The sequence below is a fragment of the Manis javanica genome, chromosome X (genome assembly GCF_040802235.1).
Source record: "Manis javanica isolate MJ-LG chromosome X, MJ_LKY, whole genome shotgun sequence".
NCBI classification, from domain to species: domain Eukaryota; kingdom Metazoa; phylum Chordata; class Mammalia; order Pholidota; family Manidae; genus Manis; species Manis javanica.
The window spans coordinates 25,020,753-25,036,162 of NC_133174.1; the positions used below are offsets into that span (position 1 = coordinate 25,020,753).

Here is a 15,410-nt window from a genome sequence, read left to right on the forward strand (position 1 = left end):
TGTTCTATTCATTAAAAGTCACCATAAAGAAATGGAAAAACAGCCTCAAACTTGGAGAGCACTATTGCAAAACTGTAACAGGTGACTAAGAAAGGAATGTGAAGTCAGTTAAAAGATGAACAGACAACAGAATAGGAGAGCAAAGGAAAGCCTGAAACAGCATTTCAAGAAAAAAGAAGCATGCAGATCTAAAAAACATACTAAAATATGTAGTAATCAGTGAAATGTAAGTCAGGATCACAATGAGATATTTTACCATGTTAACTGACACAAACAAGAAGTTTGACAATTCCAAGCATGAGAGAAGATACGCATCAACACACATTTGTCTTTATTGCTGGTGTGTGTGTATACTGGAATGACCATTTGGGAAAACAACTTGTCACTCTAGTAAGATACATATTCACATCACCAACAACCCAGACATTCCACTTTAATATACATATCCTCAGAAAAACTGCTTTGCATGGACAACAAAGAGTTGAGAAGGTTTGTTTCACCACTTTTTATAATAACCAAGGTTTTTTTTTTTTTAAAAAAAGAAAACAATCTTCATGTTGGCTGCCAGGAGAATGTATAAATACACTGTATCACATTTAACAGAGAACACATAGGTAAAAATGAAAAAAAAATTAAACAATATGGATGAGTCTCAGACACAAAAATGTTGGGCAAAAAGGGGAAGCCCTCGAAAACTAAGTGTAACAGGCTACAATTTTTTTAATGCTTGAAACAAGCAAAATTGAGCAATATACTGTTTAGGTATTCATTTGTGTATGATAAAACATTTATAAGCAAAGGAATAACTCAGGCAAATTTCTGGACTGTGGTTATTTCTGTTAGGGAAAAAGGAGGACAATGCACTAGAGGCTAAGAATATAAACATGGTCATTTTCCATCAGCAAACATACACATACACACACACACATGCAGTAGTGCAATCACCGCGGCCTGCTACCCACACTACAGCCACAAAAAATAAAGCCTAGGAAAGAAGTTTTATTTTAAGATACACTAAAAATTCTATCAGATTCCCTCAATTCTTACCTTTGTTTATAGGCTTTGCAAATGATTGGGGACATTCCCTCTCTAATTTGAAAAGTACCAGTCTAACCTTCCTTGCCAGCCTATCAATACTCGCTTGGTATTTTATGTAGTTTTTCCCAGGAAGTGAAATTAAGTATTTTGCTTTAGAAGGTGATAGAAAGCTTAAATCTGGGTCATTTCCAGCTCCTGCTGGATTACAGGCTGTCTTCCTTCTGGGCAAAGATCCCAGCGGGAAAATATAAATATCCCCTTAAATACCCGAGGGTACTTCGGAGCTTTGAAGACAAGGAGATGTGACTGGTAATGCATCTTATTAACTTTGGTGCAGATTGAGGTAATGAACTACCTTGCTGATTTAACCATCAGGATGGATGGCCTCTTGTGTCCTCGATGCATATGAAGGACACAGCTCTCCAGAGGCTGAATGTACCGGCTTTACAGGTCACCTTTGCAAAATAAAATATAGTCCTGCTGCTTGAATCAGTTAAAAGCCACTTAGAATAACTGTTAAGCTCAACAGTTTGGAACTTAAAATTACTTTGAAATCACAGAATTCAAAGTGGCTTTGTAGGGAGTACAAATGAAAAAAGGAAACTTCCATTCAAAAAGGTTCATGGTGCTGACATTGTAATCTCTTCACCCCCTGCTTTAGTCACTTTAAAATACTTCATAAAATGTAAAGGAAAACATTTAAATTCATTGCTGCTTTGTGCAGTAAGTATGAACAATCTTCAGGCAGCAGAAACAAAGAGGGAAGTTAAGATGATACAGAGGCTGGGAAGCCAAGCTTGACAGAATACTTGACAAAGTATCACAACAGGGTATACGACATATGAGCTAGGGTATGCAACACTAACTTGGGCTTGGAAAAGCGGCATTGGGCATATGTGTTCCAGGGAGATGGAAAAGCATGTTTCTGCACCACCTATCCTGGAAACATGAAGTACAAATTTCCCACCCACTGGAGTATCAGGAAGTAGCAAGGAAGCTGAGAGTCTTTTGGATTTTAACTGGGAAATAAGGACCCACCCATTAGAAACTGAAACCTAAGCTTATCTCACACATGAGACAGAGCATAACATCTCTAGGACCCTGGTAGGGACAAATAGAAAAGTCTCATAAGGCCCTATGACAGTTTGGAGCAGAGGGGATTTCCAGTAAAAAAAAAAAAAAAAAACGATCCTCTTATAGGGGAGCTCAGAAACAGAAAATTACAAGGCCTGTCAAGAAATTCACTGCCATCAGAAGGAGTCAATAGTTTTAACAAATGGTAGAATTCACACATTAAGATCTAGAGGTAACAGAACAATATGAAAGAATTTTATTATAAGTTTAGCTTGTTGTTAAAAGTTACCAGTGGGATCTACTTTTCTTGACATTTGCAACTAGAGTTTTTACTTTTGAAAAAAAAAAAAGGCTAAATTCCCTCTTCTATGTTGGGAGAACTTTTGCTACATTTTTTCTCAAAACAATCTAAATAGTGGGGTGACTCAAAGAGAGGAAAAATTGGAAAGTAAGGCAATTTTTTCTCACTTTTTATGGGGCAGTTTAGGGAAAACTCATCTGGTCTGTTTTCTTACGGGATCGAGAAGACTATTAACCATCAAGCAGTTGGGCATATTCAGAAAGGAATGGTAGACATCCATTCCCTATTCCCTATTCTGATATGTCCAAAGAGGAATCAAAGACAATTCTTTCAAGTTCTCATTCCTAGAATCATAAAATATGGGATCTGCCAGTGCCTACGGAATAAGTTGAAATGTGGTGGGTTAAAAAAGACTTCAGGGGATTATGGGAGCATGGGTCTAAAAGACACAGATTTCAAAGGAATGTGGTGTTAAGGCTATTGGAAGAGTCAGCCTGGAATTCTTGTTGAATATTGCAAGGTACTATGTTAGAACAGAAGATACTGTTTGGGGTTCAAAGTCCATAAAAGTAAGGCCAACGGGGATCTCCAATGGACCACATCAAGTCTATACAGAATAAGCCAGATAAGCACAATAACCAAGGGAGCCAGGTGATAACAGACTCATCATCACAAATGTGTGTGGATGTTAACAAAAGGGAATAGCAATTTTGGCCAGCCAAGAAAAGGACACTCATATTTTCCTCTCTTTATCCTACCTGATACCAACACTAAAAGATTACTACTAAGAAACTGAGTGGGGAAAGGTGACTTTTTCTCACACCCACCTCTGTATAAATTGCTAAATCCACAAGATTAAACTAAACTGGCAGAAGATACTAATAAAGTATCGGGTTGAAATTTAAATGAGACTGACTTTTGATAACAAAATGAGTGAGAAGTTATGGAGTGAGACTGAAACAATGATTAGGAAGCCAACTACTAAGCAGAAAATGAGGTTTGACCTGGTTGGTTTTAGTTATTGCAAAAACAAACCTGTGTCATGCTTGTTATTCATTGAGACTTCTCAACCAAACAGATTACTCTGCAATTGTCTATGCAAATATCCAACTAAAGGAGGAAACAGAATTACACAAAGGCAGATTATGTAAAAGAACAGACAAATTTTCAAAATAACTAAGTAAAATCTTAAGAAATGGAAAAAATGGTGCTTGAAAAAATACAAAACCACATACACACATATGATATATGTGTGCATAGATACAAATGAACATATTTATACATCAAAGGAATAAATTATACAGTAGGCAGCTGAAGAAAGAAATTGAAAATTAGAAAACAGATTTTAGAAAATTACCCAGAATCCAGAAGACAGAGATAGAAATACAGAAATAATAAAGGAAAACCAGGTATCAGAATATAGGAAGGGAAGATCCTTCATAGATCTAATAAAGATTTTCCTAGGAAGGAATGGAGAGATTGGGGCAAAAAAACCATCAAAAAGATAATGGAGACCACCAAAGAGAGAACTGATCTTTCTGTTCTTATCAATACACCAGGTGACAAAGTATAAATGAAAGCAAATTACATATAGAAACTGTAAAACATTAAAGACAAAATTTTAATGTACCAGAGAAAATTATAAAGGAACAGTACTTTGAGAGCAGACTTCATAACAGCAAGTACATTCAAAAGAAAATAGAATGATATGTTTCAGTGTTGTAAAAAATAATTGTCCCAGCAGAATTATAGGCTTAGCTAGACTATTACTGAATAATGAGGGCAAAATAAAGGCATTTTCAGTCATGCAAAATCTGAGAACATTTGCTATTCATACTCAGTGAAAGAGCAGAAGCAAGGGAAGGATACAAAAAGCAAAAATCATTACAGAGATTGGTAAAATAGTATTGACAAATATAAATAAATATTACTAAAACAATAACAATTATAATAACAATGGCAATGGTATCTTGACAATTTAAGGGGCTAAGAAATACGGTACAAATGAGATAATAGGCAATAATGATATACAAGATGGTAGGTAAATTCAGCATAAAACCATTCTAATGGTTCATCTGTATCATTATTACAGAGGTCCACAGAAATATTTATTATTGCTGGACTTTGATGATTATGGTATGCAAGATAATAATTAAGTATCCTATAGAGATAAAAATAAAGAGCATGTGTATTCCAAAGAAATGAGAGGGAATAAAGGCATTAAATAACTTGATAAATTCAATACAACTATGGAAGATGAGAAGTACTATAACAGATGACAAATAGAAGGATAATTCAATAAATAGTCCTGAAAATTTTGTTAATAATGAAAAGAAAAGATCATGTTGGAAAACATACCCCAAAATAGATTTCTGATAGATTAGTGTATATTTTAAATTCACATGAATAATAGGAAGCAAAGAATAATGATAATGTAAAGAAATTAAGAACAGAAAATTATATTTAAGTGTTTTATTTAAATATAGTCAGAAAGCAATTTCCTAGATACAAAAAGTCCTTCCCCCATGTAGTATGACAGTGAATTAGTTGTGACTTCCTTAAGACTTAAGATTTCACTCCCCTCTTCCCTTCCCATTTTTAGTTTTGTTTTCTGTAGCACTCACAGAGTACTAATACAATAGATTCTCCTTTATATTCTCAGCTGTAACAGTTCCTGGCATATAGGAGCTAGTAGTCAAGTATATGAGGAGTGAATTGGATAATAAAAAAGGAGCAGAGACTGATAAAGAAGGAATTGTAATTGATAATGAAGAAACTCAGAGATCATCTTTTATCATTAGAAAGTGATAATAGTAGAAATACCTTGAATATAGGTAAAATATACATTTTTAAGGTCTAGTCGACTGACTTGAGTTATATTTGCCTCTAAATATCACATGCTGAGTACAAAAAGCTACGTAGACAATACTGTTTTTCAACAATAGGGTTCCTGAATTCTTTAACAACTATATTCACAAATATGGCTCAGTTCATATGGAGGAAAGAGGCTTAATTTAGCACCCAACTGGTAGTGTTAGCATTTGGTAGTAGGTAAAGTTTTGTGCTCCTTGGCACTATCCTTACTGTTTATAAAGAGTATTTTATTGAGAGGGAATCAGTTTATTTTGATGCAGTTACATGATAATCATTGAGTGATCTGACTTTATCAACTATTTTAAGATAAGCATAAGCTAAGGAATAAGGTATGTGGGAAAGATAAAGCCGAACTTATAATTAATAAATACAATGTAAAATGCCATTCAAAAAAGAGCTAGTCAGATACGTCTTGTAAAAAACTCTATTGGCACCACAATTATTAGACCCAATTGTAATAAAATGTATTTCTCCACAGAATACCTTCTTGCTAAGATACTTAGGACTTTATGCACATTCAAATATATGAAAAAAATACCAGTTTCTATAAATGTTGAGAAAACACATAGGAATTTTGTGACCTAATAATAATAATGGTAATAATAAGATTTAGAACCTCAGCCGCTTACACTTATTGAGCACTAGGCTTCATGCTTTAAATAGAGTAGCTCATTTAATTTTCTCAGCACCCTGTGAACAGGTCTTGTTTATGTTCATTTTACAGATAAGAAACAGTTTTACACAAGTTCAGCAACTGGCCCAAACTCCCAAACTTATAAGTGCCTGAGTGAGGAGTTCAAGCCCAAGACAACAGAGTTCATGTTCTTAATCACTGCACTTCACGTACGCCCCTAAGCTGACACATAATTGATAAAGATCAAGAAAAGCAACTGACTTCCAAAGTCTTGCATTTCCCATTCAGCCTGGTACAGAGCCACTGGTAGTTGGTGGTCAGGGTGTCCAGTTCCTTTTTTAAGGCCTCTTGTGCTGCGGGTGGAGCTTGAGCTATGACACTGTTTACGGACTCAGTAAGGAGTTTCACTTTTGCTTCTTTTTGTTGGGCCTCTTCTTTAGCTCTCTGAAAAATAAAGAATGCTCTCTTAATTCAAGGAAACTACTTTACTTTCAAAATGCACTCCTATATATCATACACTTTCCTCCCCACAATATTCCCGTTAGCAGAAGATTAATAAAAATAAATCTAATACCAATTCCAATCATGTCCATAAATGTTGGTTTAGTTAAAATTGGACATTTGAAGGAAACAATGTATAATCAGAATGAAAGAGCCCTTTAATCATAATGGTTTGAAAAGAAGTCCATATGTGGATATGTATTTGTGGCCATGTATTTGGGGCCATGTGCATGCTCGCTCGCTCTCTCTCTCCCCTCTCTCTCTCTCTCTCTCTCTCTCTCTCTCTCTCTCTCTATATATATATATATATATATATATATATATATATATATATACACACACACATATGTGTGTGTATATGGCTGCTTGAAATGAAAACAAATATTTCAGTATTAACTAGGTCCAAAAATTTCTCATAGTCCGCAATTGAAATCACTTATAAATTACTCAGATGGATGAATACTAAAATCAGTACAAATATTATTTAAATCAAAATATAATTAACAAAAAATTATTTTCATAATGCTGGATTTGGGACCATATTTTGATTAAAGAAACTTATGTGGCTGACTTGGTACTCACAGCTATGCCGTGGTCTTCTCCTGTTGAAGATTGTTTCACAGAGTATCGATATCAGATAAGGCTACTTTGTTTACGATTGTAGATCATGATGACAATACCACTAACCTTACATAATCATGTAAGAGTACAGACAAAAACATAAACACTGTCCAAACCACACAATATCAAACACTTCCCTCTCCTGGTTAATATGAGTCACTGCTGCTTCCTTATTGATTATACCTTCAGCCTCACTCTCGTCTTCATTCTAGGAAAAATTTATTAAAATGCCCAATAACAGAGTTATTCTCAGTCACTGACAGCATACAATCCAAAGCAAAGCCTTAAAGCCTCCCTCAAATCATCTAAGACAAACAGAAATCCCACAGTGGGTTCTTTCTAATATGGTTTTGCTCACACAACCCATGGTTCCCCGTGGTGTGTATTCTCCCTCATTGCCAAAAGTACTAAACCCAACTTGTTCAGCTACAGGATACTGCTGGTGATCTATGACTCAACTTCCAGTGTGTGCAAGCATGTTAGACATACTCACACCTTCATCTTCATTTGGGTTGCTACAAAGGCCAACCCTGAGGTGAGCCTTCAAGCATAAGTAGTTTGTGTGTGATTGAAGAAAACACTGGTAGGGGGATGGATATGGAGAGAGGAAAGGATACACTATAAAGCCCAGCAACGGTGGTTGGTGACTAGAATGTAATCCGACTGGCAAACTCTGGGAAACATAGGATGCAGGGTAATCCCACTCGGGATGAAGAAACAGGGTGTTTATGCATCATCTCTTATCACTGGTTGAAGGCTGTTTGGGGAAAGTTAATTGCACAGTAGTGAAGCCTGACACACAGGTGAGAAAAGGCAGATTCAGGGACCACAGAGAGGCTTCAGGAAAAGAAATGCAGCTTCTGGCAGGTGGAAATTGGGCTCCCATGCAGTGTAGTGGTGAGAATTGGGGGATAAGGCAGATAAGGCAGGAAATGGACAAGCTCGGCTATAAAAATTGCCTTTATATTTTTTGCAATAGAATCACCCTATCTATGCCTTTGAATTTAGTCCCATAATGCCTTAAAAGCATATAATATAATGGCAAACACAAGTTGTTTGAATACTAAATGATTGCCTTCAATGATTTTAATTTAACTGGTTAAAATTTTAGTTCAAATTCTAAATAAATCTGTTTTTTGGTATCACTGAGCATGGGAGTTTGTATTTACACAAACTATATTTTGACGATAACAATTTTAGCATCAAAAACAACTGTGACAATCATTAATCACATAGTACATGCTGTGTAGACTTGTTGTAGGGGCCACCTCACTGGATCGTTAACAAAACCTTCTCAGATGTGTTTTGTTTTCTCTATATTCAACATCAAAAAACCGAGCTTCAGAGAGTTTAAGTAAATCACCCTGGGAATTACATCTCTTCCTTCTCATGGTTTCTGTTAACTAAAATCTTCCATGAGATGAAGGAGTATGTTGTGATGGATCCAGTGAATGAAATTATATTTTATACAAGTTACAAAGAGCCCATGCAACTATCAAATGCAGAATGAGGAATACTTATTTTCTTGATTTTTAGGCTTCCATAATTTTTAAAAAACAGGTATGTAGTTGTTGGGAAAAGTTAATATTAGAAATGGAGATCATGACAAATCTCTGCACTGTAAGAAAAGGTAGAAAAAGTGAATGACTGGCATAGTTTAGACATAATCCTCATCAGAAGAGTTGACTTTCACTCCCTTTATTTCCATGAGTCTAGCCATCATATACTTAGACACCTTTCACTATCAATATCGTAAACCAGAGGCTCTCAAAGTATGGTTCCCTGGAGCCACTTTGAAACTTCTTTGGCATCATCTGGAAACTTCTAATAAATAAAAAAGTCTCAGGTCTTATCCCAGACTCACTGACTTAGAAATTCTGGGGTGTGGCCTAGCTGTATGTGGTGTAACAAATCCTCCAGGTGATTCTGATACTCAGTTATGAGAATCACTAGTCTGGTTACCCCCAAAATAAGAACAGCAAATGCATTCATGTAAGCTCTGGTAAGCACTAAGAGTAGAGTAACAATAGTGTAAAGAATTTTTAAGAGAAGAAGAGTTAAAACTGAAATTCCAGAAGTTTTCTTAAAAGGGTTTACAGCATACAGTTACTGCAAACCTCCAAAAGAATTATGAAGCGGCTTGAATGGACATGCCAACCTATTGGATTCTGGACACAACCATGGAAAGGAGCAGAGGTCCAGTATACCTTGACAGAGAAGCAACTGGCTGCTGTGTACCATGCCCTGTTGGCTACACAGCCCATCACCGGAACAGCTCCAACCAAGGTAATAACCACCTATATCATTGTGGGGTGGGTGTGAGAATGGACCCAAAGGCCATGGAGTGGCATGGCACAGATGAATACACTGGCCAAATGGGGCACATATTTACAGCAGCATGGCGCCCTCTCTACTAGCCTCTTAAGTGGAGAACTCCAGCACTTATTGGGGCCAGTGACCTATACCAGTGGAAAGCAGGAAGAACTTGCTTTTGAGCCATTGGTAGCCAAGAGTCCTTATCAGGAGGGAAAAGCCCCTACACCTGAAGATGCTTGGTATACATACAGTCATGAGCAGCCCCCCAAGTGGAGGACTATGGCTTTCCATCCTAAGACTGAGACAATATGGCTGGAGGATGGAGAGGGGAAGAGGAGCCAATGGGCTGAGCTGTGGGCAGTATGGCTCATGATCACCCAGGAGCCCTCCCCTATAGGTGTCTGCACTGACAGCTGGGCCATTTATTGGGACTTGACCCTGTGGCTATCAACATGATACCATGCCAACTGGATGGTTGGTCACCAGCCCTTTTTAGGGCAAGAGTTGTGGCAAGACCTATGGGCCTCTGGTCAGACTAAAAAAGTTACCATATATCATGTGACTGGCCATTCGCCACTGGCATCCCCAGGGAATGAAGAAGCAGACACACTAGCCGAGGTGCATTGACTAGAAGAAAATCCTGCCTCTGATGCAGCCCAATGGTTACATCAGCGTTTGTTACACATGGGGCAAAAGACATTGTGGGCTGTAGCCCACCAGTGGGGCTTGCCGTTGGCCTTTAAATAAGTGAGCAGAGCCCAGAAGGGGTGCCTTGTGTGCTCTAAGAGGGACTTAAACCGAGTCCTTCAGCAACATGGGACAATAGTAAGAGGGCTGATACCCCCTATCAGGCAGCAGACAGACTATATTGGGCCTCTGCCTATATCAGAAGGATATCGGTATGCCATGACACAGCTACTGGACAGTTGGTTGCTTCTCCTGCATGTCATGCAGATCAGCAAACCACCAAGAGGGGCCTAGGGCATCTCTTGCAGCTATGGCCGGCCACAGGTGATTGAGAGCGATCAAGGCACCCACTTTACTGGACATGCATTACAAGAATGGGTGCAGCAATTAGGAATAAAGTAGAAATTTTATATACCATATAACCCTACCAGGGCAGGAATGATAGAGAGGTACAATGGTTTGTTGAAATCTGGCCTGAAGATGGACATCAACAGTCTATGGGGCTGGTCAGTTCATTTATGGACAGTGCTACAGTGTTTGAATGAGAAGCCTTGAAAATGAGCTTTGAGCCCTGTGGATATGCTAACACACATTGCTGCCTCTCCTATACAACGGTATGTGCAAACCAAGGAGGAGTTACTGAAACCAGGGTAAGGTCAGCAGAGCAACATATTGCTGCCAGCCCCAACTGCGGTAAAACCTGGAGACACCGTTGAGTGGACGTGGCCCTGGACATTTTGACACATGGGCCAGTGATGGCGGGCCCTTTTGACACCTTGGGGAAAAAGGCCTGGAAGCTGGCCTCCTGTGTATTCCTGGAGTAACAGCAGTGGCCCCCAAAGATCACAGAAATGTATCCAAAACATCCAGGAGGTTAGAGCATCTTACGGGGAAGTTTTGCTTTATCTTTATGGCCAGTGCATGTACCTCCCATGACCCTATATACTGACACATCTGTAAGTCCACACAGGGAGGAGGGTGAAAGTATGGTATACTAGACCAAGCTGAGATCCCACTCCTCCCATTGTCCTATCAGAGAACCACTCTCTTGCATGCATCCTACCTGATATACAAGATTTGCCAATGCTGGTGTCATTAAAACATGTATTTTATGGCCCTTATAAGGTTATTTTCTTCTACAGTCCCTGTGGCCAGGACCCGCCTCCTGGCTGCAGCTTCTGTGTGATGATTACTTTGAACTCCCTACCTGTTCATCTACTGAGTGCCTGTGGAATGAGCAAGCTATGGACTTAATCTGCATAGGACTTGGAACTTAGCTGAATCCTCTGGCTGGAGGATTATCATGATTTTATTGCTGTTGTTATTGTATGTTATTAGTCTGGTTATAATACTCCAGTTTTCTCACACATGGGCCATTGCAGAAGATGGGGAACAAGTAGATTGTGAGGTGAGATTTCTGGAGAGCTGGGTGGTGGTTAAATTGCAGTATTTCCAGAATCTCTCACCTGACCTTAGTGTATCTCCATATCAACAGGTGTTTCCGAGAGGTGGAGAGAAGTAGCCATTTCCATATCAATAGGTAAGTGCAAGGGCGAGTGAGGGCATGTGTGGACTGGAGAGGCTGGGTGGGGTCCCTTCTTCTGCAGCCATGTCATGAGAGACACAGGAGAGCAGAAGTGGACAACTGCTTGTAAGAAGTAAATGGTTTCTCCTACTTTATTTTTCCCTTTGACTGATTTTGGTTTCAAAGGTATTTTTGCCCCGGAATTTTCCCCTCGAGTTACACCCTTCCTAAAATGAAATTCCACCAGCCTCAACTCCCAACTTAAGTGTAATTGTTATTTCACCATCCTGGCATACTTTTTTAGACAAATCATCATGATCTCAAATGAATTACACTTGTTTTTGTCTCCATTCAGTGCCTGCCCTCCCACTAGAATGTAACCTCCAAGAAGTCAGGTAGCTCTTATGTCTTGTTCACCACAATATTCAGTTTCTAGAAGGGTGTTTGGCACATAGTAAGTATGCAATGCTTGTTGTTTAATGAATGATAAATGGCATGTGTGAGTAAAATTGTAATATTTCCAGAATATCTCGCCTGGCTTTAGGACATCTGCATATCAATAGGCGTTCAGAGGTGGAAAGAAGTATGGCTTTAGCGCATTTGCATCATTCCTCAGAGGTGGAGAGAAGTTCATCTCCATATCACTGGGTAATTACCTGTGCAAGAAGGGCTTCTCTGTACCTGAGAGGTGAGGCAAGGGCCAGTTTTGCTGCTGCTGGAGCAGGAAAGAGAGACTGCCCCCGGACTGCAGTTTGTAAGCAATAAACGGATTTTAAACTTTCTTTCTCCCTTTGACTGATTTAGGTTTTTAGAGGTATTTTGCCCTGGGATTTCCTTTCCCCAGACTAACAGCATGTTAGAGTAGAATGATTTTGTAACTTTTAATACTCTATAAACTGTTACTACTTATCCAAATATAGTCTTTCTTATATATTTTATTTTCCTCCATGTGAGTGAAGCCACATTTGATATTTAAATATCTGAGTTCTCATGTGAATACTTTCTGCTATTAATTATAATAAATATTTGTTGAATGATCTTATAATTATATAATAAAGGACATGTAAATAATTTCTTACCCTGTGAGATTAATGACAATGATAATGGCAATAATAATTAACTAGTTTTAGGCATCTACTTTGTGCCAAGCATTCATTGCATTAGGACTTTCACATTTCACCCTTCTAAGTAAATCTGAAAAGCAAAGCATTTTTAAACCCAGCTTACAAATGAAAGAATCAAAGCTCAGTTGGTTTATGTCACTCACCCAAGGATACACATAGTTGGCAAGGGTTCAAACCATGTTTTAAACCTAAGTACCTGGCTCTATAGTGATGTTGCTCTGTCATGAACCCTCAAACCAAGTATTTATTACTATTTCAGACAAGTTAATAGAATTAGATTATAAGCTGTTGCTAGTACACAAATATAGTATTTTCATTATAGCTGAAAATTATTAAGTGCTCACTCTGACCTAAGCAATTTACTTACATGTAAGTGTCAGCAATGAGTTCATACATTCAAGTAAGGAAATGAGATGATTTTCAAAATGATAGTAGTTACACTGAATTCTTAGGTGCCCAAGGCCATACTGAAGTGCCACTACATAGAATCAATTCCAGCGTTCATTTTCAAGTCCCTGCTACATATTAGTTTCTTTGGCTCTAAATCAATGTTATTATTTTTTTTAATCCTATTGTTTCAAGAGAAGGACATGTAAACTCAGTCCTTTTTATCCACATTAAAGGCCATTAGTTAAAATATTTAGTACTTCCAAATCCCAAGAAACCCCTTTAAGCCATCAAATGAACACAACCTGTGACTACATATTCCACTGTCATTTCAATAATATTTCGTTGTATTTTCAATTTGAATTGGCATCAACTAGGAATAGCTAATGTGAGCAGCTGATTTCTAATCTCTCAATATTATATAATTTAACAAGAAAAATGTTTCAAACTTTGATGGTCAATATTTATAGATTTACCACAATACATTAAAATTAGTAAAAAGCTTCAGAATTCTACATAATGTATATCAAACTTGAAGCTAAATTAATTAAACATCAACCTCTGCTATTAAACAAAGTAGATTGTGCAGAATCACAATTTCAAGCATGTTCTGTCTTTCCTTTTTTTCTTTCTTTGTTTTATATGGTTTATTTTACCTTCATCTCTTCAACTGCTCTCTGTAATTCATCTGGAGTTTTATATTCAAAATCTCTCTCCAGGTATTCTTCTTCAGCTTGTGTCATCCATTCATGCATCTCTGACAGATCTTTCTGAAGGCTGACAGTTTTATCCAAACCTCCCTTTAAGGCTTCCTTTCTGGCATAGACCTTCCATAAAACAAACCAACAAGCCAGGCATGAATACTGAAAGTTACAAAACATTATCATTATATTATTTTGAGCAGTCTGTAACTAAGAGAAAGCTTAGATAGAAAGAATGAAACAATTAGTAAGAAGCTTATAGGAATGAGAAAAATAACTCACGGTGATTGGATACACTTAATGTCACAGAAGCATCAAAATAAGATACACCATTTACTTGGCATGCTTAATAAAATGAATGGAATCCCCTTTGACTGTAATGTAGCTCTTGTGTATGGCAATGCTTTTCTGTGAATACAGAATAACAAACTTTTTTCATAATATATTTCAGTTAGAAAAGTAAATCAATTGGCACACATAAAGATAGAAATTGTTTGTGTTCTTTGACCCTGTTTTACAAACTTAAAAACCCTAGGAACTTAACAATCATATACCCACAGAAAACTCATAAATCACAAAGAAAAAAATTAGAAAACAGATAAAGAAATTATGTAATTCACAGGGAAAAAAATTAAAATTTGGCCATATATATGTGGAAGGATGCTCAGTACCGTTTAAAGCTAAATGATCATAAATTTGAATTTATGCATTTTAAACATAAGGTTGGGAAAAATCATTAGTGAAAATGCCCAGTTTGGGTAGGAATGTAGGGAAACAAAGGTTTTCAGACTTGCTGAGGTAAATATCTAACGTAGGATGTTATAGATAGTAAATTGGCAAAATGTTTTAAGGCTCATAAATCTCAGTCTACTCTTTCACCTTAAATAATGAATCATACAAAACAAAGTGTACAAAGTTGCATGTATACTGTTCAGTTCAGCTTTGAATACAGCCATGGAAACAAACCCAAATGTGTTTTCATGGAGGCTTAAACAAATTGTGATACACACACACACACACACATGCACACGCACATGCAGATGCACAAAAAGTAATACCATGTAACACCAATACATATACACTGAAATAAAAGTTGTTCAGTATACAAATTCAAGTTTATATATAAAGTGCGTTGCAAAACAGTAGTGCGGTGACAGAAGACTTGAGCATTTTAAAGCCTCATATATTTCTGAAATACTAACTTTTTACAATAGAGTTTATTATTCATAACCATAAAGATAGCAAAACTTAAAATATCTAAAATAAAATGATCTATGCATGCAAATGGCTTGCTACAAAGTACACGATATTGAGGGAAAACTATCAATTTATATTGGAATGATTATATAGAGTGCTTCTCTTTTACTTTAAAAAGTAACTTTACTCAAATGATGTTATTTTTCTGAGATTAAGTAGACTTCTATATTTTAAGTGGCAGAGTTGTAATTGTAAAGTCTTAATATATTCATAGTTCTAGTACAGTGAAGTTTTCATGGCACTTTACCAGATACTGAATTCATGCAGAACCATCATATTAATTTTCCTTGTATTTACAACCATCTTAAACTGAATATAGTTAAATTAAATGATTTTTTAAGTTCTTTACTTTCCTAGATGAATATACTAC

General features: G+C 37.0%; 1 protein-coding gene across 10 annotated transcripts in view; it reads right to left on the reverse strand.

Moving 5' to 3' along the window:
• DMD (dystrophin) overlaps positions 1-15,410 on the reverse strand; it is a 2,259,748-nt gene that overhangs the window by 1,315,602 nt on the left and 928,736 nt on the right. For all 10 annotated transcript variants that reach the window (XM_036992000.2, XM_036992004.2, XM_036992005.2 and 7 more), the window contains 2 exons: positions 13,739-13,909; positions 6,183-6,365 (listed from right to left, as the gene is read on the reverse strand). In XM_036992000.2, the coding sequence (XP_036847895.2) occupies positions 6,183-6,365; positions 13,739-13,909 (354 nt within the window). The remainder of the gene's footprint in view (positions 1-6,182; positions 6,366-13,738; positions 13,910-15,410) is intronic.